This window comes from Prinia subflava, chromosome Z (genome assembly GCF_021018805.1).
Source record: "Prinia subflava isolate CZ2003 ecotype Zambia chromosome Z, Cam_Psub_1.2, whole genome shotgun sequence".
NCBI lineage: Eukaryota > Metazoa > Chordata > Aves > Passeriformes > Cisticolidae > Prinia > Prinia subflava.
In genome coordinates this window covers 82,110,697-82,136,437 of record NC_086283.1, presented here as the reverse complement: position 1 = coordinate 82,136,437, position 25,741 = coordinate 82,110,697, and the positions used below count along the sequence as shown (strand labels likewise).

The 25,741-nt window shown below is 49.4% G+C and overlaps 1 protein-coding gene across 9 annotated transcripts in view; it reads right to left on the bottom strand.

Moving 5' to 3' along the window:
* The window catches only part of CNTFR (ciliary neurotrophic factor receptor), a 204,346-nt gene that overhangs the window by 60,366 nt on the left and 118,239 nt on the right, over positions 1-25,741 (bottom strand). For all 9 annotated transcript variants that reach the window (XM_063423256.1, XM_063423258.1, XM_063423260.1 and 6 more), the window contains one exon: positions 25,035-25,116. In XM_063423256.1, coding sequence (XP_063279326.1) covers positions 25,035-25,116 — 82 coding nt within the window. The remainder of the gene's footprint in view (positions 1-25,034; positions 25,117-25,741) is intronic.

Here is a 25,741-nt window from a genome sequence, read left to right as displayed (position 1 = left end):
ACACATCAGCTCCTGGGTCCCATTGATAGGTGGGACCAATGGACATGATCTAGCCATTCCTTGTGTCTAAGCCCACATCCTGATCCCATCTGCAGAGCTGGCTCTGGAGGTCTCAGCCCTCCTGCAGATGGTCTGTCAGGACACCTGCTTCTGACAGGAACAGAGAAACTTTGGGGATATTATCCCTGTTGGGAAAGAGGGTGCTAAGAACAATGAAAAACTGGGTTGTAGAGAGTATCTTGCTGGTGGGATGCCTCAGGACCATTTCTGACACTAGCCAAGGATGGAGATCTTTGGGAAACTGTGCTGACCAGAAAAGTGTACTTCAAAGGTCTTAAAAAAGCTGTGAGAATGTACTGACAGGCAGACAGCGGGAAGAACATCTAAGATGAAGCATTTGTGTGAAGAGGAGTATCTGGAACAAGCCAGATAGACAGACAGGCAGAAGAGGAGGAAGACAGTGGATGGATGGACAAATATGTGTAACCACAGGCAGGTGGACAGAAGGCTGGATGGGCACAGATGGAATAGAGGAAAGGAAGTATAGAAGGACAATGAATGTGAGTGTTTTTGGGTGGTGGATGGTTGGCTATTTCAGTGGCTCTGGAATTTGGATGGATGGTTGGATGATGAACATATGGACAGACAGATGACTAGGCACATGTGTGGATGGACAAATGCACATATCAGAGTTCCAGTAAGAATTCAAGCATCTTACTCAAGTTCTCTGATTTCTTCTGCTGCATAAGGTAAAGAGGTTTTCGTCTTTCTGATTCCTGTTGGCTCACACAACCATTGAGTATCCTGTTCTTATACTTGGAATTCTGCTTATCAGAGACATTGAAACTCTGCACTCACCATTGCACCATCCACAAGCCTTGCACGGATAAAGACTCAGTGCAGTGATGGACCCACAGACCTGCCACCATTGCCTGATGCTATTCCAGACAAGGATTGACATGGGAGGAAGCTCTGGGATGCTCAGATCTGCCCCTCAGAATGGTGGCTGAGAGCTTGTCCATAGCCAGTGGCTGAAAGACTAAGCTGGGAAGGAAAAAACTCACCTTGAGTTATTTCCTTAAACACAGTACAAACACACTGGCATTCATCCAGAAGGGCTGAGGGAGCTATTCCTGGAAGACAGGTCTTTGAAAGCAATGTGCCTTTCCAAGGCAATGATTTAAGGTTCCTGATGAAGGAGAAACCCAAAGCACAGCTTCAGAGGAGGCATTTCTCCCAGCAGGGTTTGCTGAGGGTCTTACTGGAGCAGAGACAAGTCCTCATGTCCTCCCTTGTCTCATGCCAGGTGTGGGAGTCCCACCCAACTACAGTGATCTGCAGATGTGTGGCAAAGGGCACCATGGGGACAACTCCCCTGGAATGCTGGAGAAGCCTGTCTTCCACTGAGAACAGCTCTGCTGTAGGATGGGGATGAGCAGAGGTGACCAGAGCTCTACTGGGACCCTACACTTCCTGCAGGCTGGGAATGGGCAGGAGCCCCGTCCAGCCCACCCAGAGCTCCACAGCTCCCTTGAACAGAGAGGGAAGGGAGGTTTGCCCACACTCCTGGTCACCATGTCACCGGCAACCCATGGGATCAATGACCATGATGGTGCCTATCCTGCAGGGCCATCCCTTTTGGATGGATATCAAATGGTGGCATGAGTGTCCTGGTGGAAGATTCAAGCTGGACATGGAGGATAATTTATTCTCCAGGAGGATAACTCAGCACTGGGACAGGCACCCACAGAGAGGGGGATCCTCATCCATGAAGGTTGTCAAGGCTCTGTTAACAAAGCCATGGCTGATCTGGTCTTCTGCTGATGACAGATCTTTTCCAAGTGGGACACTGGGCTAGACACTTCCAAAGATTCCCTCCCAGCAACACAGATGTGATCACTGGCTAGAACTGATATTTCAAGATGCTGCCCTGCGCTGCCCCCACACCACCCTGCTTCTCGAAAGCATGCTGCCTTTTGGGTCAAGTGACATCACATGGCTGTGGTGTCATCACAGAGGGGCTGTGATGCGGCACCCAACCAGCAACATGCCTCTCAGCATCCAAGCCCACTAAGGGTCACATCCTCTGCCAGGCACAGAATGGCTTGTGACATGAAGTCACACATCTAGAAAGGAGCCATGGTGATGTATAATGGGAGAAATTACAGCTTTACCCACATCTCTACAAAACTGCATGGAGGGAAGATGGAAATAAACACACAGAGCTTCTAGTTGTGGGATAAACATACAGGGTGTAGAGTAATGAACCTGGAGCAGCTTGGTGAAATGAGCTGTGAGCTGTGAGCTGCTTTGCTGCACTAGCAATGATGAGTGGCAGCTTTATAGGTTCTGCAATTGCAACAGGGACCAAGAGGATAGCAGACAGCAGTCCAGCACAGAGATGTTGGAGGGAAGACGGGACAAAGCACCTGAGATGTGGAGCCCATGGAAACATATTTGATGCTTCCCAAACCCATCCAGCTGGAAATCCAGTAGAAAACTCATCCTCATTTTCTTCCTTAATGAAATCTTGACCTACATCAAAACTGGAAAGGCAATAGCACAAGGAAATCCTGCAAAAATGTGAGTACTGTCTTGGCATGCACTGTTCTAGGAAGGAGCAGAACTCCTCTTGGGACCTTCTATCTCCGTTCCTCCACTCCTCTTTGCTCCAGCTGAGGCTCCCACCCAGCCAGCATGAGCAGCTGCCAGGCATGGCAGGAATGCTGCTGGGCACTGACATGTGTAGAGCCACAGACATGGCACTGGGGGTCTATGCCAGATGCCTGAGGGGTCACTGGAACAGCGAGCAGAGGAAGTGGAGAGGATGGTTTTCATTCCTGGCGTCAGCACTCACCACAGCCCTTTAATGGGGGTCCTTCAGCCAGGGCCTGTGGCAAGACAACATCCAGCAGACACACACAGGGACAAAACCACCCTTATTGTCACAGTGATTTGCAGGCAGACTGGGACAAATATTCCCTCTGAGTGCTCTGCCAAAATGCACTGCAGAGCTGTGGCTTGTGTAAGCAGAGAATGAGCAAAAGAAAGGCACGGCAGCATTTTTGGGGAGAGGGATGAACACTCTGCAGGTTCCACAGCCTCTGGCTCTTTCCTTCTTTTACAGATGATGAAAGCAACACAGTGAGAAAGGCCAGGTCCCCACTTTCTCTGATAGGACATGGAGAACTTCTGCAGTGGGACAGAGCACTACATACATGTCTTTGGACCGAGGCCTTCACATCAACCCACCAGCCCTCATATGTCACTCCCACAGCTGAGAAACCAGCCACAAATAATCATCTCAGCAGCTAATTAGCTGCCTGTGTACAGAACAAATTATACATTTAATAATTTACACAGTGCCAGGGCTATGCCAAGAGCTTTCCAGGCATATAAACCAGAAGAGTCTTTCATCTCACAACTTCCCATGACAAATGGGACAAATCAGCCCACAGGAGATGAGCAGGGAGCCCCAGAGGATTGAAAGGGCAAGAGGACAGAGAGGTGACCTAACCAGCCTCTGTGGGAGGATGTTCCTGGCCTTCTCCAGCCATAGGACAGGGTAGTGGCACAATCCTAGGGCCTCCCCTAGTTTCAGGACCCATGCCCACTGGCAGCACCAACTGTGTCCAAGGAATGCTAGTGGCCCCACTCCTCTGTGCAGCTTGACAGCCCCTGAGGTTTGCCCTTCTTGAGACTAAGCAGCCCCTGGCCATGGAGAGGGTTTCCTGACTCCAGCTTCCCAAAGCACACCCCACTCACAATCTCCTCACACCTACTGCCTGTGATGCAACTTGGTCTTTGCACAGCTTTTCTTGCCAGCAGAAATCTTCCTTCAAGGAGAAGAAACTTCATGCTTAAGGAGGCATTTCTTCCACAAGTGATTTAAAACTGGATATATCTTTGTAAGGAAACAAGCATAATTAAGTGTCATTGATGTAGGCAAAGATATGGACTCTTCCCAGTTAATTTTGTCCATTAATGAAGAGTTGCAGAAAGCAGAGACCGCATTTGTTTGCTCTTCTTTGGTAAATCCCTGGAGTCAGCAGCTTTGCTCTTGACAAGAAAAAATAATTAGAAAGAAACTCTAATTAAGAGATAACAGATGGGTGCTAAAGGACTTGTACTCAATCACACCACGATAGCCTGGAACCAGACCATGGTTTACTTCAGGAGTGTTGTGAAGGAGGGACTTGACCCCTCTGACATGCTTGGCTCAGGGCAGGATCCAGGGCAGGAAAACCTCTTCCCTCAGCCTGGATGTGACCACAAAACATCCATGCAGAAGTTTTTCTCCAGCTCTGCAACAGCCTCACCTTTTGCCTCCCTCTGAATCTGCACCCCAAACCCAGCTGGGGATGTCCATGGTGGGGTGACAAGGGACTTCCTGGCCCTTCTAGCTGCTCAACTGTGCAAGGCTGGTGCCTCTCCCATGAGTCTTAATGAACCATCTTCTGGGCCTTTCTGAGGACGAAGGGACACTTTTACCATCAAATGTTCCATTGTCACAAATGATAATCCAACCACAGGTTCCCTCCTGGACTTGATGGTCCAGCAGTGGAGAGCTATGATGCCATGATCTTGACATGCCTTTGCCCAGGCCGAGCTCCAGGAGACAGGAGCAGACAGGATGGCAGCACCATCAGGACAGTGTCACTTGCATCACTCGTGCACAGGGGCCAGCAAAGCTGTGCAGTGGCAGAGAATCAGCACCCTCCTGGGGAGAAAACACAGTGCTAAACCCAGCAGGAAACCACAGAACACAGACCCGCTGCTGCAAGCAGAAGACACAGTCTCACAGCAGAAGCGAGGGCCGAGGCCTTGCTGCAGCACTGGCTCAGCCCACGGGATGCAGCAGCTCCCTATGTCTTTTGGGCAGTGGGCTAATGGGGAGCCCTGGCTGGTAGACACACTAGGAGGATGGGGAATGCTGCCTTAGCAGACAAGTAACTTCAGTGTCATTTTTCTGTTCTTATCATCAGACTGGCTGAATCAACAGCTTTGGTCTGGTCTGAGTGGGATCTCACCAGGGCAGAGTATGTCCTCCCTGTGCCCTATTATGTCTGTGTCTTGTTCTGGTACTGCTGCCTTTTCATCAGCCTCACATTGGGCCAGAGCATCTCTTGCAGCTCTCTAGACCTGTCTCTAGACATCAGCCCAGAGCTCCACACTGGCAGTGCTCCTGGCTGCCAGCCAGAAGGGCTCTGTGTCAGAGGCAGCCCTGTTTTCCTGCATGCCACCAAGCCCAGCTCTCGCTGGGAGTAGTAGGAGCTGTACAGTGATAGTGCCCCAAGCATAACTTGACCCTGGTCACAGGGGACAAGCAAAACTCAGAACAGCAACCAAATCTGTCCTGCCTCTGTAACAGAGTCTACTCAGCCACGCGTGGGCAGAAGACCATAAGGAAGCTGGCCTTTCCCATGGCTTCAGGGTAGGAGTGAGCTCTGCCCGAGGGTGCTAATGCTGGTGCACACCATCTGTAATGGTTGCATATATCTATCATGGATCATGTTGTGTTGACAAAGCCAGGACCAGGAGAAGATGCTGCTACTTCTGCTTGTCTGTCTCAGCAGCTCTACAGCAGAGAGGTCTGGATTCTTTTGGGCTGATGATCTTGGCTTTTTATGTTTTTCCACAGGAGGCTTTGTTCTTGCATCCCAGGAGAGGGCCTGAGTTCATGTGTTGGTCTGTTTCCCAAAAGGTCTTGGTGAGACCATCACTTGGATGTCTGTCCCAGTTCTCCCAGTCCAAGTGGCTTGGGACTCCAAGTGCTCTCCTTGTTGCAAATGGCTGAGCTGTGACACTGTTTTCATCCTAAGGCAAGGCTGGATGGGACCTTACCCACTTGGCTTCCTTGCAGAGTCAGCTTGAGATTACTCATCTTGAGGAAGTGCAGTTGCTTGGAAAAGCAGCAACTCCTTCAGCTCCCTGCAACTACATTGGGCTGCCCCAGCACGTGAGGCAGCACGGAGGGAAAGGTGTTGGAACACCAGAGGGAATGGCACCAAGGGGAACCAGCACACAGCAGGAAAATCCCACCAATATCCTCCAAGCTGGGCTCACTTGAGCCTTCAACCTTCTCTGCCAAAGGACCACTGCCAGCATCATGGGTGAATTAGAGACTTGTTTCTTGGTCCTGCTTTTTCATGCAGACAGGACAATTAACTCAAAGCCACAAAAGAGTGCTTAGATCAGGCTTTTCAATGCCGTTTAGGGGGAAATCAATACAATTCAGAATTAGGTGCCCGAATCAGAGCCGTAAACACAAGAAAAGCACATTGTGGTCCAGCAACAGTGTGAAGATGCCTGTATTTACTGAGGTTTGGGGAGGGAGAGGTGGGGGCAGAGCTAAATAGAGGCATCCAGGCACTTCACTCCTACTGACCTACACCTGCCTTTCCAGCCTGGTGCACAGCACACACCTCCCCATCCCTGTTTGCCAGTGCCCACACGCCTGCCCTCAAACAGCAGCCTTGCTCCACTCAAGTACACCGGGGGCCACAGCTATTTGTTCATGTAACAACCCAGCTCCCGCTTCACCCCAGTCAGGGCTGCGGATTAGCATCAGGCATTGTGCAATGTTTTTTTATTAGCACAGAATTATGGAAGTCAGAGGCGTAAAAGACCTGTTGGGTCCCACTCAGTCCATCCTCCTTCTGCCAAGACAGTATTGGTCCCTGCAGCATATTTACTATTTCTCCAGTCTAATTTTACATACTGTACAATCTGTGCAGTGCCAAGTTACGATCCCTGTGTGAGAAGCAGAGCTCTCAATTTCCAGGCTCTTGGGTGTGTAAAATCACAACCGCGATGCTAAATTAACTTTTTTTCCCCTTGCATTTAATCATTTAATAGCTCTAAAATTCAGCCCCTCAGGCTCTTTCTGTCTGTCTGTTGGCTTGGGTTCTGCCTGCTGTAGGCCAGTGGCTTGTCGCTTACAGATGTAACGCTCACGCCCCTGGGTGGATCGGCAGCAGCTGGGCTTGGAGCTGGGGTAACTGCAACTTAACACATGAACTTCTGTGCCTGAGGATGGAAAAACTCCTCTGCTTTTTTAAACACCGGTACAGGGTATTCATCCTCCTCCTTATTGCTCAGCCCCACAGGGAGAAGGCACACAGTGCACTGCACACAGGGACAGGACTCAAAAGCATCACGGAAGCTGGACTGAGAAATCAAAACAGGGGTGAAGCCTGTAGCACCAAGACGTGGGGGACAGGGCATTCCCTGGGGTTCCAAATAGAACTTTGCCTCCATTTGTAGATCCACTGAAGGTTACACCCCAGGGCTTGTTTCTTCCCAAAAGAGGGATTTCTTCCCCCTGCAACAACACCAAGATTTTCTTTATGCATGTGGCTACAGAATAGCAGAGGAGCCGAGCTGCTGCCAGGGCAGCACGGTGAAGAGGGTGGGAAGAATAAATACTGATAAAATGGGAACCATTTTCCCAAGTTTGAGGATTTTTTAACCCAGTCACCATCACTCCTCCAAGTAACGTGTACATCTGGAGTCTGGTGCTGATTTCAAAACAATATTAAAAATAAGGCAGTCACCTTCTCTCCATTTCAGGGGCTATATTAACAACTAAGACAAGACATTGGGGTTTGCATTGGTCATAATGACATACTACATTTGCATTTGATGCCTCTCACTCTGAAGGATCCTCACACAAGGCTAAGCCTGGAAAGGATCACCGGCATGCGCTGAGCCGTGTCACAGCCAGCAGAGCTGCAGCCCTCCCATCACACAGAGCATCTGCTGAGGGGGAAGATGGGCACACATCAGACCCATGGCACGCTCAAAAGAGTGTTACTTATACCAGAGACAAAATAAATCACTGAGTATAGCTAATGGAGTACCACAGACCACACAATGGGACCCCAGGACAGAGCTCCTAGATCTTGAGCAGAGCTTGGAGATATGCTCTAGCTCGGGGCTGGATGAGGCTGGGTCTCTAATTAAGGTCTGGAAAGTGTGTCTGAACAATGGATGTCATGACTGCAGGATTGTGGTCCCCACATGGCTTCTGAGCTCCTCTTGGGGGACAGCAATATTCAGGAGCCCCATAAATCCACAGTCTATGTGAGTAGTTACAAGTTACTCTGCGGTCAGAGAGCTATCAAAGGTGGCAGTACCTTTTGGATTTGTCTCTGAGCAGGTAGGAGAGGCAAGGTTTTCTGCACACTACATGGAAGAACCCAGAAGCAATAAGTAGGTCCATGAGAGAGCAGGGGACTGAAAGTGCTCAGTGCTTTGGGGCAGATAGAGCCTTTGCATGCCTTCTTGGGCAGATCACAGAGTCAGGGAATGCATTGGGTTGGAAGGGACCTCTGATAATCACTAGTCCAACAGATATGCACACATCACAGAATCATAGATTGGATAGATCCTGTTCATTTATCTGCAAAGCACAATGCAGAAGCTCAGAGGAAATCACACCACCTCAGAAGAGAGAGGCTTAAGATTAGGCCAGTGAGCCAGGAGCTTTCAGGAGGGTTGGTCCCATTCTCAGCAGCATCACGAAGTGCTTTCAGAGGAGGGAGCATGCAAATCCTTGAGGGGCTGTGAACTGAGTGAGTTCCTGTCTGGCCCTGCTCCCTTGTTGGTGCCCTAAGCACCAATGACTAGCACCCTTTCTGAAACTTGTGAAGAAGATGCTATTAAGCAGCTGAGCATTTTGAAAGCAGCTACTACTGCCTGGCTGGTGGCCTCATTATGCAGAACCCTCATGGCTTCATCATGCAGAGCCCAAAAAAACCATGCCACAGTTTCTATTTGATATTTGCAGCCTCTCTGCTTCTAGAAATACATTCTTCTCCTCCTCCCTCTCGTCTTCAACATAGCCTTTTCCTGCCTGTCTACCCACTGCCATTCCCTCTCTATATCACCTTTGTTGCCATCCATCTGACAAAACTCTCAAAAGAATGCTGCTTTTGGGAGCCCAGTCTGCCTTTGAGAGCATCTCCCAACCTCCAGTTACTGGTCCTGCCATGACAGAGAGTCTTCAGTTTGGTGCAGGTTTTTTTATTGCCTCTATTGAGGACAATAAGCAAACGTTAGCTCAGGAGCAGACTTTCATTCTTGAACCAATCGTGCATTATTTCCTAAATTTCAACCTTTAAAAGCTATGAGTGTCTTTCTGCGAAACAACAGGCTAAAAGGCTAGTTATATTTCATTGACTGAAATACAAGTAAGTGTGCCCTGCTCTCTGGAGAGCGCTTGGGTTTGAAGCAGAAGATTTTAGGGAAGCATATTTTCTGAAAGTAAGACTATTCAGAAGCTCGCCATGTTCAGAGCTCCAGTCATCTGAAGGCAGTACTGAATTACAACTATTATTAGCATAAGAGATACTTGAAATCTGGAATTTCTGTAAAATGTTTTGAATTCAGGTTCTGAAGCATTTAAAGGACTTGAGAAAATATCTTTGGCTCCAAGTCAGCAAAGCACTTAGGCAAGGCCTTAACTTTGAGCATGTGTTTAAGTACCTTGCTGACTTGGGGCTTTTAACCCCAGCGAAAAGAAATCAAAAAGGAAAGAAAAGCCAAGGAAAAAAATCTGATGTACATAGAAATCTCCAGACAAGCCAAAATAATAGAGGAATCTCCTATGGAAAGTAAGAAAACAAAAAATAATAGTGACTTGCTTTAAAATTAAACACTAGAGGAAGCTTTCTGGAGGAGGGTGGCAAAAGACTCCCAGAACAAATGGAATATTTCAATGTAGCCTAACACCAGTTTCACTCTTCTGCCTTGTCAACATTCAGAAATTATTTATTGCTGAAAAAAAATTCCCAAACCAAACCCAAAACCTGCTTCCTCCTCCTATTTCCAGATGAAGTGCAATGGGAGAGAGAAAAATCTTGGCTTCGGCAGTGAAAAAAACATCTCTGAAATGAGTTGGCTGTGAGAGACTGTCTCCATCAGGAGGGAGGAAGAGGATAAGGGATGAGGGAGTGAAGGGTAGCAATGAGGAGGAGGAAATTGCCCAGAGGCAGAAGGCTGCAAACAACCACAGGCACTGCCTGTGAGAAGGGGAATACGAGAAAGTCCTTAAGGAGAGAAAATCAGTGCAAATCTATGCACACATGCATGGAAAGCAGCTACAAGCAGCATGCTGTGCTTCCCCTACCTCCAGCTTGAGATCATGAATAGGGAAACTGGAGCACAGCAATAAGAGCTTCCTCTGCAGCCCACCCAGGGAGAGCTGCCACACGAGCAGGAATGAGAGATGCCCCGGCTGCTCCAGGAGCTGGTGCTTGCAGCTCCACAACTCTGGCATGGCCAGGGCAGGCTCAAGGTGCCATGAAGTTGAAAATGCTGCTCTGCCTCCACCAGGGCCAAAGTCCAAATTTATAAATATCTCTGTTAAAGAGGAAAAAAAACATCAAAACACTAAAATTCCTTCCTTCAGAAGGGAAACCAAAGGTTTTTATGTGTTTTTCATGTATTTTTTCCAAACTTCTCCACTGAGTTGTACAAAAGGCTTTGCAAAACATTTGGTTTTATAAGGGGAAAGGGAGTCTCAATTCAAAGTGAAAAACCTAACCATTTCTCAAAAATATCAAAAAGACAAACTGCAGTCTTTCTTTCCCCTACGCTTCATCCCTTTTTTATCTCCCCTGACAGAGAATTATGATTTTGTAAAACATTTGGATGTTGATGGGACTTGATTTCCAGCAGAAAAAAGCTCCCCTGAGGATTCTCCCCATCAGCTTTGCCCAGGACAGATTGGCAGCCAGCACGTTGCTCCCTGATGGAGATGCCCCTCATGGGAAGCACAGGATTCCAGCACAGGGGATGGAGGCAGTTCTTCCTCAGCACTCACACTGTCACAGTGCCTGCAGCCCCCCAGGGATGGCCACCCTGTCATCCACTGCTTTGTGCTGGCACCCAGCAAGATGCAGCTCTCATCAAAAGGATCTGACAACACAAACGAGTGAGACAAATGAGGAGAGCATTGTTCTCCCTGTCTTACACGTGGAGATGAAGTCTCCAAAGCAGATGAGATGATTAGCCCAGGAGAGTTGTTTTTAATCAGAGCTAGGCTCTGGTTTTCCTCTTTCCATGTGATCCTATCACACCTGCTGCATTGACACCAGAGTTTGGTTGAGATCTCCTGACCCTGCTGAAATACAAAACCACAAAGCACTGAATTAACTTCAGCCAGTGCCTTTTTATCCACCTGGGAGCCCTGTATGGCCCTTGGGATGCCAGCACTCCAGCACTGCAGGAATGGCTTGTGGGGCTATGGAACAGCCGCTGCTATGCACACCAGTGACTCCCTCTGAGGCACCAAAGCAAAAAGCCTTCCATAAATACTGGTTACATTAAAAAGCTCCTCAGGGCTAAGCAAGTTAAGAAAAATGGTGCAAATTCACTAGAGGAAGGAAAGCACAATTAAATCACCCAACAGCCCCTCTCCACTGCTTCCTTGTGCTACCAGGCTTGACTTGAAGGTCTCTGCCTGCTGACACACACTTCCCACCCCTCATCCAGCCCTGGCACTGCTTTTCCAGAATCATTTCCTTTATATGGGAAAGGAAGGCCCCCCCCGTCCCAGCTCCATGCACACTGTGGGGCTATGGGCTGCACAGGGACAAGCCTAGGAGCTGCTGTCCTATGCCACAGCACCAATTAAAGGCACTGAATGTTTTCAGAAGGGTTCAGTATTCACCAGGAGACACGTCTGCAACATCAGGTAACAGCATTAAAGGAGCTGTGAGTGCTCATGGCAGCTCTCACTGTGAGGTTCTTCATTCTGGAGCTGTGATTTAGGGCAGGATAAAGAATGTGATGGGATTAAATCTGTCTACCTGAATCCTGAAATTTTCCTTCTGGGTTTACATCCCAAAGTCCTTCTCATAGATCAACAGAAGAATGTTCAGGCCCACCTCTCTGGAGCTGCCAAGAATAAAATTGTAAAAATATGGAGAAAGAAATGTATCACGGATATAAAAGTCCATGTATTCAGAGAGCTCAGTGGAACAGACCTGCTCAGATTACAGAGTGAGGGGGTTCACTAATACAGAGGTAGGGCTGTCCACTGGGTATCTTGCTCAGATGGGGCAGACACTCCCACTTTAAAGTGACTGACCTCACCCTGCAACCTGCTCCAAATTTCCTGTGAGATAAGGCACATTCCACTTCTTAGTAGCCCAGGGGTGAACTGATCCTGCTGCCAGGCAAAAGACATGAACAGCACCTTTGACAAGGCTGAGTCAAGCTAAGGCAATGTCAATAACCAGAAAACAATTAAACAAACAACCAACCAAAACAAACAAGCAAACAAATTTTTAAAGGGAAAAAACCCCCCAAATTAACAACCCCAAATTAACCCCCCAAATTAACAACACTGCACTGACATTTAGACAGATGTTTCCTCTAAAATGACAGCTTCCAAAGTCCCGTGTTGCTGCTATTCCCCCTGGGATTTTCCTCTCTGTCTACCATGCTGCCAATGCAGCAGCTAGGTAACTTGTGAAGAGCACCAACCAGCGGTGTGGAAATAGCTGCAATGATTATATTGCAACACTTCACTGCTTCCCTGAGCTGCAGCTCCCTCCTCCACTGTTGCAAGTACAATCAATGCTAATTAATTAAGGGCCAGAGCCTGCCAACCATGGTCACACCAACTTCAGTGCTGCTTCCTGAATATTCAGGGCTCACACTCCATAAAAGCGAGATCAGCCTCCAGCAACTTGGGTTGAAAACAACAGAAACTCTCTTTGCAAACCAAGAGATGTGGGCAGGCATGTTTGTGTCAGAGCTGAGAGCTGGAGGAGTCGTGTGAGCTGGGGCAGACCCCAGTGAGCTGCAGCTGTAAATCAGCAGTGAGGCATCCTGCAGGCATCCCTAAACATTCTCCATCAACAGCAACCACGGAGCTGGCACAGCTTTCACATCCAGCCAAGGCCAAGAGGATGGTGCTTGTGTGTGGCCAGAGACAGTGTGAGCACCCTCCAAAACCAAGGAGGAGAAAAGCCCTTTGTCTTAGTGGCAAAGTGATGAGCCCTGTGGTGCTGGGAGAGAGGAAGGCAAGGGCCAGGTATTAATGCACAAAGATGGGGAGGATCCTTGAGAGTAAAAGAGAGAGGGAGGAGTCTCACGAGAGTGAATGGATTTCACTGGAGCAGCAGTGGGAACAGTATGGGAGCTCACTAGAGGGTAAGCCTGTGGTGGTGGTGCCTAACCCTGCCAAAGGGCTTCTGTGATGCTCTAAGAGTGAGGAGGCACCAGTGGGGAATCCAAGCTCCTGATCTGCCCCTCCACTATGCCACACTGAGGGACCCTCACACAAAAAAAATGCAAGACCCTGTGCTTTCCCCCACAAAGGTAAAACTACTGTTCAAGTCTGCTGAGCACAGGAACTTGTGCCATAAATATGACCCATCCCAACAGCAGGAGTTCCTGTGAGGATCAAGAGCTTCCTCCCACTCAGCAACATTGCTGGATTTTCATCCCTTTGCACCCAGTCTCTCCAGCTGTCTTAGCAGCTGGCACAGGTTGTAGCAGGTCTCCAGGCTCACAGTTATAGCCAGTCGTGGAGGCCTCCCATGGGAAATTGCTGGAGAGGACTAGACAGACAGACATTAGCTTCTGGATTTAAGGCACTCCCACTTCCACATGCCTCAGTTTCTCTCTTATGCAGCATCTAGTCAGCTGGAGCTACCACACCACAGTGCAGGCGAGCCACGAACTCAGTGGAGTCCAACCTGCCAGGGCCTGTGGTTTGGCTGGAGTCAGAGGCTCTCTGTGACTCATCCTACGGAGTCTCAAGTTCATGGCTATGGATGGAGAATCCTATTGAGAGCATGCCAGGCTCAATTTACACTCCCTCTGGGAGTGGATTTGTGCATAAACAATGCAGACGATGAGCAGAGCTCAACCACCTGGTTGGAGAAGATCCTCACTTGGATGGACAAATGGATGTGGGGCTAACCAGAACAAGCTCCCAGGAGTGGACCCCTGTGTGTATGCTCTGCACCACTCCAGTTTTTAGTTGGAGATGCTGTTGTGAGCTTGCGTTCATGCCACTCACAACAGGATGAGACCCTGATTCCCCTCTGGAGCTCTGTTACCTCTGTGAGGGATGCTCATCAACTTCCTTAGTTTTGTTTCAGTTTGGATCCTGGAGGCAGCAGGTGTAGGCCCACTGTGAGTAGCAGAGACCAGCTGAGCAAGGTGTTGGGAAGGATGAAGTTGAAAGACCTTACAAATATAGTGGTTTAGATTCTGGGAGTCTGAGTTCAACAAGCGAGATAGAAATGAAAGCAAGCTTTGAGATTTAGGGTGTGGGGTGCAGGGCCATCAGCTTGTGAACAACGACCTGCTAAGCTGAGGGCCAGCCCCCTTGATTAAACAATATACTCCTGCTAAACTGAGGGCCAGATCGTTTGATTAAACAATCTCCTTCTGCTTGCCTTGGGTGGTGGGACATTTCTATTGGCTGTATATGTTGTCATCTTGTATTAGATTGGTTGGCCCAGCTCATACTCTTCAAAAGATATTTAATGTACGGGATTCAGAGCTCTGTCTCTCTCTCGGCTCGGTTCGCTGTTCCTGCTCTCCTGGCCTGCTTTAGCTGTGCCTAGCAGCTGCAAGCAAGGCCTTCACAATAAACCACGTGTTACCCTGCACATTGCTTATAGAGATACTTTGTCGCCGATTCTACCGTCACGGAAACACTCCTTCAGCAAGGAGTGGACTTTTCTGCAGAGAACAGAAGTGCCCTGGAGGAGCAGAGCATCCATTCCCCACCATCTCTCTGTGAGCAGAGCTGTTATTCAGCAGCACGCCCAAGGCTCGGACATCAGAAATGATGCACATGTGGGCACATCTCATTACACCTCAGAAAATCCAGCAGGAATCAAGCAAGAGAGGCCACAGGCTGCAACCCCACTTTAGCTTGTGCATCCCAGCTAATTCCTCAGTGTGATAGTGCCAGCTCTCCTCTGCATACAAATCACAGAGTTCTTGGCTGGCTATGGGCTCCCGGCCTTGCAGGTCAATGTTTTCTAGCATCAGCTCTGTAGACCTCTGGCTGTTTTGCAAAGCTCCAGAATGGATAACTAAGAAGAGCCTGGCTACTGGCAGATGACTTAAATCTGCTGACACAGGTCTGCTCTGGGGGAAATGCTGTAGGCTTTGCAAACTAAAAAAGCGAGGAAGGTCAAGTGTGTTGAACCTAGGATGAAAGGCACTACCTTTCTGTCAACTGTGTGCACCCTGAGGTGAGGTTTTGCCCCATCCATAGGGAATTTTGAACTGAGAAGTGCATGTGTCTTGCCAGGGACTCTCCCTGCACACAGGTGCATGCAACTGTGCAAGGAGAATATTTTATCCCCTTTCTCTTGTCTTTTAAGTAGAGATAAAGGCTGTTTTATCCCCGTGCTGTGAATCACACCCACAAATCCCTTTCCCCAACACCAGCCTCCCCAGTATGGCTCTAATCAAGGGAAGGCAGTACAATGAGGCTCCAGACTGCTGGGCTTCAATTAGCACCTGCTAACAACTGAGCCTCGATAGCAGTCTTTTCCAGCAAATTGTATACCCAGAGATCAATCATACAGGACTAATACTGCTGTAACCTCTCCTGCCTCCATCACTGTCAGCTGCCTTGTGGTTTCACTTCACTTCTCCACCTGATCGGCCTTCCTGGAGCAGTCATTACAAGGTGACACACATCACTTTTCCCCTCTGTAACAAGCCTGCCACAGCCCTTCCTCAATCCTTCTTCTCTTTCTCATTTTAATATGCCACAATTATATTGGCTTCTCTGCATGGATCCACCCCATTTAGTGCTGCCCAAGACCGCTTATCCTGAAAGATGCTCTTTCCATCCAAAGCACAGGCTGCACATCTTGCAAGTTGTTCTGTATATTTTTTACACTTCAACATCTCCTGGCCTATCAGGAGTCTGGTGTTCCCTTTTCCACAGAAGCACAGTGTCCGCTCCAAGAAATAAACCCCACCAAGGACTTCTATAATAGAAATTCGTGGATGTTGTGTCCCAGCATCTGTTCTCCTGAACATGCTTCATGGTATCTTTGCTCTGTTCCCAGCCCAGAAAATCCTCTCTGAGAAAGCTGATGATGCTTTTTTAAGATGATGGTGTTTGTATTCAATGTCATCTGTGTTCCCATTATCCAGGGCTTTGCTTGTTCCGAGATGTGTCACAGGTGGGCTGAAGACAGCAAGTGATTCCATGCCCAGCACTACAGATGGGTGTGTGGGACCTGAATGTCTCAGCTTTCCTGACTTTTTGGTCCTGGGTTCTGCTACACACACCTACTGTGACGTGTCCTGAGGATGATTTGTAGCACCCACTGCTGAGGTTGTGGGCTCCTACAAGTGGTGCCCAGAGCTGCTCCCAGGGCTGACATATTTTGGTCTTTGAGCCTGACTGGAGATTGGCTTTGCAGTCCCAGGGCATCCAGGACTTCAGACACTGGAAACTCTTCAAATGGGATAAATAATGAGTGGTACATTCAGTCCGAGTTTTCTTGGACACATGGGGTGGCTGTTCTGGAAATGTCTGGTTCACTGGGATGGCCACGTGTAACTTCTGAGGTGAGAACTTTCTGAGTTTTTGGAGGCTATTTGAAGATAAATCCCTGAAGCATTAAAGGTTTCCACTCCACCTGTCACAGTTCTATGCTATCTTCCTTTTCTGGAAGCCTTTGAGAATGTAAAGAAAGGATGAGGATTCCTTCCTCCCCCACCAAAAGGAGCTCAGTGCTAGGACATGACACAGCCCTTCTTCAGCAGTCAATTCTCACTTAAAGAACAAAGCTATTCCCTCTGTTCTGGGCTAAATCTCAGCTTCCTACGGTCTGAAAATCTGTGCAAATGAGATTTTGGCTTCTATTAGCCTTTAGGGGCTCCCAGCTGCTGTGGCAATGTGTCTATTTTCTACCACGTGTCAGCAGAGGAAGCCATGCTCCTGCTTCATACAGCAGGACATTGCCATGCCTAGAAGGAAATCCAAACCTTTCTTCCCAGCCGCTACCCAACAAGCCTCTGCCTTGTTCAGCACTGGGTTTCAACAAGGATTTTTTGGCAAGGACTCTCTGGCTTATGTAGATGATCCAAACATTTAGTGCTGCCCCCTCTGCACAGCCACAGCCCTGCAGCTCCTGCTCTGCCCCACGGGTTGTGGCAGCATTTCATTGTGATAGTACAGCTGTGTTAGCAGTAACCCCCCACTTGAAGCTTCTCTAGATGTCGGGGTGGACTACAAATCCCTTTCCTTCTCTGCCTGTTGAAGTGTAATGAAGCCTAAGAGACTACTGAGACATGTTTTTTCCTTAACACAGGCAGAACTAATGAGTCCTGGCAGACTGTGATCTTCCTGGCAGTTTCTTCTCACCACAGATATGAACTATTTTCACCAGTTTTGTGGGATCACAGGCTTGCACAAAGCCTGATAGAGCCACACTCTAAATCTGTGTTTTCTTTTTTATTTTCTGTCTTTGATTCTTTCACAGATTTGTGATCTGCATCAATATACAGGACCTATTTTTGGGAAGGGTTCCCTTTTTTGTTAGCATCACAGATATTGCCAGCTGGGTTTCCTTCCAAGCTCTTGGATGGCTCACATGGGACAGATCTCCACTTTACTCCAGAACTTCATCAGCTCCATTTCAAACAACTACTTCTGCTTTCAGAAGGTGGCAAATTCAGTTCCAGTGACTCCAGACAGAACTGCACATGGAAAGCAAGCAGCTTCTTTGCAACGTCCACAAACTTTGGTAACTTGCAAAAAGCAACACTTCAAAGCCCTGACCATCAAACTGTGTTTCCTCTCACCTAAGTGCCAGTCCCTATTTTTCTTCCTGTCCTTCCCCTCTCTTCCCACCTTGCACTTCAAGAATATCCCACCTCCTGCATCCGACAGCACTTAGCACAACGGGACATCAATCCTTCTGCTGACCTGCGGCTATTTTTCAAACACAGACTCTAGGTAAGAGCTGTGATCTCTCCAGTCGCTGTCTGACAGCCATAAGCCGTGCTCCTGCAGTGTGTCCCAGCAGGACAGGCCACACTGCACCACGCACCAGCGACTTTCTGCAGTGCAAAGTTAACCAACATGTGTGGAAATGAACCCTCCTGATTCCCCAGCTCCCAGGAGGGAGGAGCAAGCCTGGGATGTGCATGCTCCCAACAGAGCTGTGAAGCATTGCTGGCTGGACCCCTGTAGGATGCTCCCCTCTGGAACCTTTGGAGTCATGAGGCAGTGGGCAAGAAAGCACAGGCACTAAAAATAGGCTGTTTGTGGTAGGGGATGACCACATTTATTAGCAAGCCTGTGCTCTGGCTGACCACAAGGTCAGCTGCCTAGAGCTTGGTCGTAATTCACTCTGTGTCTGGGCAGGAAATCTACTTGAGCTCAGGGGGATGTCCAGTAATAGAAAATGTTTTTCCAGGACCTTAGGCTATTTTTGCTGTTTTTTTTTTTTTTTTTTATTTTGCAGACAGAGAAGCTTTTGGGAGATGCATCTTGTGCTGGAAAAAAAGAAAAATGAAGCCAGGTGCTCATAGACAGAGAGAGGGGTAGAAATGGAAAGGGGAGCATGCAGATGTTTGTGCCTGTTTGGGTCTGGGGTTCTTCTTCTTGGACAGGCTCACCTTCAGCAGAGAAGATCAGAGCAGCAAAGGGGACTCCACAACTTGATGGGCTCTTAAGCACCCTAACAGTGTGCCCCAGAGTCTAATAGGTTGCAGCAGGAGTGTCCCTGCAGGTGGGGCTGCTGTCTCTTCTGCCTCCCTGCAGCTGGGGGTTGGCAGGGAAGATGGGGAGGCAGTGGGAAAACCATCACAGTAATGAATGCTCAGGGGTAGAGATGATGGACCTTCCTTGGAAAGGCATCAGAGGGCAACTTGAATTACAGCCAGTTTGTACCTCTGGCCAGCACGGGATGGGCCAGCAGATTGTTCCCCGAGCAGATGCAGTAATCCCACTGGGACAACGCTGGTTCCCAGTGGACGGCCACGAGCCTGGACTAGCTTAGCTGTGAGCAAGGCAGAGGAGGCAAAGAGCAGATGCCTGTCCTTGAGTGGCAGCCTTCAGAATGATTTAAGCAGGCTCTGCTGAATGGGGCTGCAGTTTGGAGCGAGACTGGTACATTCAGCCAGCTGGATAATGAGAGCATCCAGAGTTATAACAGGAAGGATTAAAAAATGTAATTGCTAATGGGGAATTAATTGTTAATGGGAATCATCATTGCAGGAGGGTGTTCCCAGTGTGGCCCCGCAGGGATCTGTTCTTGGCCAATTGCTAATCACTCGTCTTATCAATTATCTTGAAGGCAACATAAAACTGTTGCTGGCAAAGTTTGCCAGTGACACAAGGGCTGATGTATATAATGGAAAGGATGAGTCCATCACACACGGAGTCTACAGCAGTTAATATATGAGCCTTCCCTCGGCAAAAGCATGTGGTTTGTGCAGCCAAACACAAGCCCATTCATCTCCAGGGGAGGAATGTAGGTCAGACTCGCAGAACGCAGGACGGTGTCCTGGGAGTGTCAGGAGCCACTTGGAGATAAAGTGCCAGTGCTGAGAGCAGAACTTGGCCAGAGGCAAAAGGAGGTGTTACGGGAGGTAGGAAGGTGTTATGTAATGAGACAGAGCTTTTTCCTGGAGTGGCCCCAACCTGAGCCTGGAAGAAGGCACCATCTCCAGGCTCTCAGCTAGCCACTCTGCACACACAGGCAGTCCCTTTGACCTCGCCTTCCCCAGCAACTGCCTGTGCCCTGGCAATTACAGAAATTCCAAATCACTCTGTTGCACACACAACTCACCCTGGGGAATGTGTGCAAAAACAAACAACAAATGACAGATGTTTGTCATGTCACTTAATGCATGACTGAAGGACACTGTGAGGAGAGGAGATTCGAGGAGAGGAGATTCAAGGAGAGGAGAGGATAGGTTCAGAGAGGTTCGGAGAGGTTCGGAGAGGTTTGGAGAGGAGATTCGAGGAGATTCGAGGAGATTCGAGGAGATTCGAGGAGATTCGAGGAGATTCGAGGAGAAGAGATTCGAGGAGAGGAGATTCGAGGAGAGGAGAGGAGAGGAGAGGAGATTCGAGGAGAGGAGAGGAGATTCGAGGAGAGGAGATTCGAGGAGAGGAGATTCGAGGAGAGGAGATTCGAGGAGAGGAGATTCGAGGAGAGGAGAGGAGAGGAGAGGAGAGGAGAGGAGAGGAGAGGAGAGGAGAGGAGAGGAGATTCGAGGAGAGGAGAGGAGAGGAGATTCGAGGAGATTCGAGGAGAGGAGAGGAGATTCGAGGAGAGGAGAGGAGAGGAGAGGAGAGGAGAGGAGAGGAGAGGAGAGGAGAGGAGAGGAGAGGAGAGGAGAGGAGAGGAGAGGAGAGGAGAGGAGAGGAGAGGAGAGGAGAGGAGAGGAGAGGAGAGGAGAGGAGAGGAGATACTTCAAATATATTTTTGAATGTATATTTGAAGATAGCAATCCTGCAGAGCCATCTCAGGTTGGATGCACAAAGGCACTCCATCACACCTCTTGAATCCAGGCACCTCAACTCAACTGCATTTCCACAACAACTGAAACCTACACAGATGTCTACAAATAAAACACACAGACACATGTGAATGCACAAACCATCTCCTACACAGCAAATCCAGAGAAACCTCCAAATTCAAAGTGTCTAGTTTAAGCATGCCAGGTGGGTAGCACTCCCTGGCATGGGCCAGGAGGAAGCGGAGTCCAAAAAGAACTGGTCACATCCCTGTCAGCCAAAAAATGCAACACAGACAAGGCTGGGCAATTCTAGAAGAGGAGAGAAGTTTTTCTATCTACAGTTGGTTTCTCATTGAAAAGCCAATTTGCATGGCTTTGCTGTGCATTTTGAAGGCTATTTACTGGTCCAGGCTTTGTCTTTGCAGCAGCACTTCTAACAAGGCATGTACAAACTGGAGCCTCAGGGAGGCTTTGCAGCAGAACCGACTGCAAAAGATTAGTGTCAGGGCTTAAGAGAGCAAGAAAGAAGGGAGAGTAATGAAACAAAATCTGTTTTCTTCAGCTGAGGAATGATGGGGGCTAATTGCTTCTTGTTGGTGAGGAAGAGAGGAGATGGGAGCTTCTTTGCCTATCAATAAATTAACCCTGGCATGTGGCATCTGAAGTGCATTCATTTCCAGAGCCTTTTATCTCTTTGTCTCCTCCTCTTGGTGAAAACATAATTATTGTTTAAACATGTGTTAATTCAGCAAGGTGAGGATCAATCAAGCAGAATTACTCCTCTTTTAAAAGCAAAGAAATCTCAATCTGGGACAGATGTGGACCTAAGTCTGGCAGAGCTGATAGATGGGGAAGACACCTTGGTGACAGCAGGAGACTGGGGAAGCAGAGCTCCCTCTTTTCAGGGCTGCTGTAGGCATTCGGTTTAATAAGAACAGGTAAGTCCAGCAACAGGCAGTCACAACATTCAGTACAAAAAGCTGAAATCACCCATGTATGTTCACTTTGTAGCCTAATGTGATTAGGCATCTCCACCACGTACACACCTCCCACTTAAGAGCCTGGGTTAAACCCCAAAGCTCATGCTGTGACTTGTCACAGACCTTTGAAGGCACCCAGGCCCTGCTAGAGAGGAGGTCTCTACACTGCAGGGGCCCCTACCAGCTCTGCTCTCACACAGTGGAGGCCTTGGACAACCAAAGGTGTGAGTGTCACAGCAGACAGCATCGCATCAGTGCCCTGCTCAGCTCTCCCCATCACCTTCCTCCATTCTGACAAACTGCCAGCAACCACCACCTGGAGAACAAAACACAGGAAGGAAAACAGAGCTCTCCAAAATAATGGGAGGTTGATTAGAGGGCTAGAACACCTCTTCTATGAGAAAAGGCTGAGATACTTGGTATTCTTCAGCCTGGAGAAGAGAAGGCTCTGGGATGACCTTATTGCACCATCCAGTATGTAAAGGGGCTACAAGAGACCTGAGGAGGGACTTCTCACAAGGACATGCAGTGACAGGACAAGGGGTAATGGCTTTAAACTGAAAGAGAGTAGATTTAGGTTAGGTATAAGAATAAATCCTTCACTGTGAAGATGGTGAGGTGCTGGTGAAGGTTGCCCAGAGAAGCTGTGGCATGTCCCAACCCTGGAAGTGTTCACCGCCAGATTGGATGGGACTTTATGCAAACTGGTCTAGTGAAGATGTCGCTGTCCATGGCAGGGGGATTGGAGCTTGATGATCTTTAATGTCCCTTCCAACTTAAAACATTCTGAGACTCTTTGTGGAGAGCATAAAGCTCCCCCCTTCTCTCCCAAGTCCTCAGCCTGTTCTGCCTGATGTGCACTCTCCCATTCTTCCTGCAGGTCCTGTCAATCCCTCCATGCCAGCTCAATCTGTGGAGATGGGGACAGCCCTGTGCCTGTCCAGGGCAATGCACATCTCCTCAGGCAGGCTGACCCAATCTGGCAGCCCCATCCAAAGCTGCTTATTCATTCATTGAAGATGACAGTCCTGGACACCCTCTTCTATTGCCCTCTGCCCTTCCCTGCAGCAAGACACCCCAAACCCATTGCCAGAGCCAGAACATTAGTGCCAGCCTCTGAGCATCCTGGATGTCTCTGGTCTCCCACCACCCAGTGCCCACCCCCGTGGGAAGTTGCAGTCCCCAGCTGTGTGATGGATGTGAAATCTGAGCAACCTGCCAGCGATGCAAAGGAAGGGAGCTCTGTCACCCCAAGGTTCATGTCACAGGAACCCCAAATCCACTGACCTCTGAGCCCCCCCACTCCCTTCCCCCAACACTGGGGTCATCCCAGGCTTCTGCATCCCAGATAGATGCACCATGTGCTCTGCTAGCTCCAAGGAGAAGGACTAAAGGTGAGCAACAGTGGGGTTAATACATGAGCAGCCTCACCTTCACCAAGCTTGATGCTGCTTTTATTAATTCATGTGGCACTTTGCAGGACGCTCCAATAATCACCGGGGTGCATATGAGAGCCAGGAGAGGGTGGCCAGGCTCCCTCCACCGTGCTCATGCTCACTTAACAGCTTGTCACATCCTCCTCACTCAAGTATTCAGTGCTAATGCATCTCTTAAAGTGCTTCATGAGCTATTAAAGTCGAACGTGCCTCAAGTGCATGATAAATGGACTCTATGCCAGCATCTTCCCCGGATGAATCTATCCTCTCACCCCATTCCTGCTGTGCTTTTCCAGCCCGGCTGGTGAGGGATTAGCTCTGGGTGGGGGGCACAGAGCACCACCTTTGGGTCTCCAGTGTTGACCTGCCTGTGTGCAGCCTCTCCGAGCCGGGCACGGTGGGGTGGGTGGGAGACCTGCTGCCCCAAAGCTCCTGCCCAGAGCATAGTCGGTGTTTCAGGGAGGTGCTCAGGAGGGATATGCAGTGCCTCTGGGGAACAGACTGAGGACAGTCCTAAAGGTGACCCACTGTCTCGTAACTAATTTTCTGACCTTGTATTCTTTTTTAGAGCCCCAGTGAAGCTGCTACAAATGGGAAGGGCCCTGCGTCACTTCTCACACCCCACTCAGGCACTTGCTGATGCACACAAGCCTCAGCAGCTTCAGTTTTGAGCTGGTATCCCAGACTCCTCCCTCCCAGACACAGGCAGGCAAGGGAAACAGGAGGGACACAAGGACATGGGAGGCTATGCTGCCAAACCCCTGAATCCTGCTGTATCACAGAGCAGAAAGTGACAGTCACTGCAGCTCTGCACCAGCTGCCAGTGGCAAAATGTGTGGTCCTGCTCACTGGTGAGAAGCAGCATTTGTTCCTGTCTAGACAACACCATTCAAGTGTGTGCAACCCTGAAGTACCTGGCACTTCTGTGTTTTGTGCATCTCCCTATGCAACAGGTCTGGGCTACCATTCCTACTGCACAGCAGGAAGCAGCACAGTGCATCCAAAGGATGCTCTGGCAGTCCTATTGACAGGTGCTTTGAAACTTCCCAGGATGTGGTCCTGCAAGCACAGCAGGAGTGAGCAGCTTTGCTTCTCTGCAGGAAGCATCACACCACCACAAGCAACATGCAGCTCAGCACCCAAATGCTTTGAGCAGGCACCCTGGGAAGGGGTTGGGGACATTCCTGCAACACCAGCCAGCAAGCTCCTTCTGTGTCCAGAGAGTGGCTGTCCCCATGCAATTCGGATGTGATGCCCAACCCTGGCTGCTCTGTGTCCAATCTGGAAGCTTGTGGCAGTGTAAACCCACCCAAATGGATTTAGTGCAGCTCAGTGGGGCACTCTGGCTGGGCTTCTCAATTTCACAGAGTCCAAGGATGTAGAGATGTCTTTACTGGAGTTAATCAGAAAAATTCCCCTCTAAGATCCTCTAAAAGCAACTACAGACAGGTTGCCAGGAAAAGCAGTTAACTCTGGAGGTTCCCCATCTTGTCCTATTTTTGCAGAGCTGGACTCCACACCAGAACCCAACCAGCCCTCATAATCTTCCTGCTCCTGCCTAGACCCAGGATTACGGGGAGCTCCTTCGGCTCCCAACGCCACCAGTGATGCTGAAGTGAAATCTCTCTAAAGCCACCACCAAAATAAGCCCTGAATCCTCTGCCAGCCTGGAGAGATGGGAACTAGTGGTGGGCACAGATACGTGCTGGCAGTGGGGATTAAGTCACTGCAAGGACGTGAGAGCAGGATGAAACACCATCCATCATTGTCATGGGACAGGGTGTCCTGGAGCTGTCAGGGGTGATTGGAGTTCGGAGCTGACAGGCTGATGCTTCCTTTCAGCTCTTCATGGGTGAGCTGCCTGGGACAGCATCCACAAAAGAGTGTGCAAAGGGGTCCAAAGCAGTTGGGACACAGTGAGCTGTGGGCAGGGCAAGGGGAATCAGCAGAGGGAGATGCCCAAACCCCACAGTGATGGGCTGGACTGGGTACTTGTCATGGAGAGAAGTGATAACATGCACAGAAATAGTATCAGGCACACGTGGAAGGTGCACCCAGATTCCCCCAGGAGAGAGGCTGGAGGAGAAGCATTCCCATTTTTCGGGACCCCAGGGCCTGGGAGGTGTGAAGGACTCACCCTGCTGGCTGTGCCTCTGGGCGTACACCACCACCACCGCGGCGAGCACCACGCAGCAGGCTGACCGGACAGGGCTAGCCATCTGTGGAAGCAAACACAGGCAGGAGCAGTCAGGGTTTGCCCCCAGTGCTGAGACTGCAAAGAGATGACTGTAAAACCAACTCCATCGCAGCCAAGGGGAAATTCACTGCAAAATGAGGCATTTTGCTGGCGCACACTTCATCACTCGATAGCCTGTGGCACTTTCCATGGGAGGTGTCTGGAGGTGATGATACGCTTTGCACAAATGCTCTATCTTCCCCATCTCATTTTCAACATTTTCCTTGGGAAAGCCAATCCCTGGTGCCGGGCTCTCCTTGGCAGACACATCATCATCCTAGGAGGCAACAGTACCTGCACATGGGTTGCAGAGGGGTTTTGAAGAGATGGGAGCACACCCAAATAGCTCACAGCAGCAGTTGGTGCTTTGAATGTGCAAGATGTTGACCTCAGCACAGACCTCAGCCTCAGCCACGTGCCATCAATATCTTGATGGGCCACAACTGTCCCCCACTTCTCTGGGCTGGGAGAGGGGCAGAGGCTACTCCATCCTGGTGTAGCTGTGCCTTGTCCCAGGGGATGCTGTGGTGCAGGGAGGTGTGCAGGGGGTGACAACTAAGACAGCAGGTGATGAAGACATCCTGCGTGCATCAAAAAGCCCCCCCAGA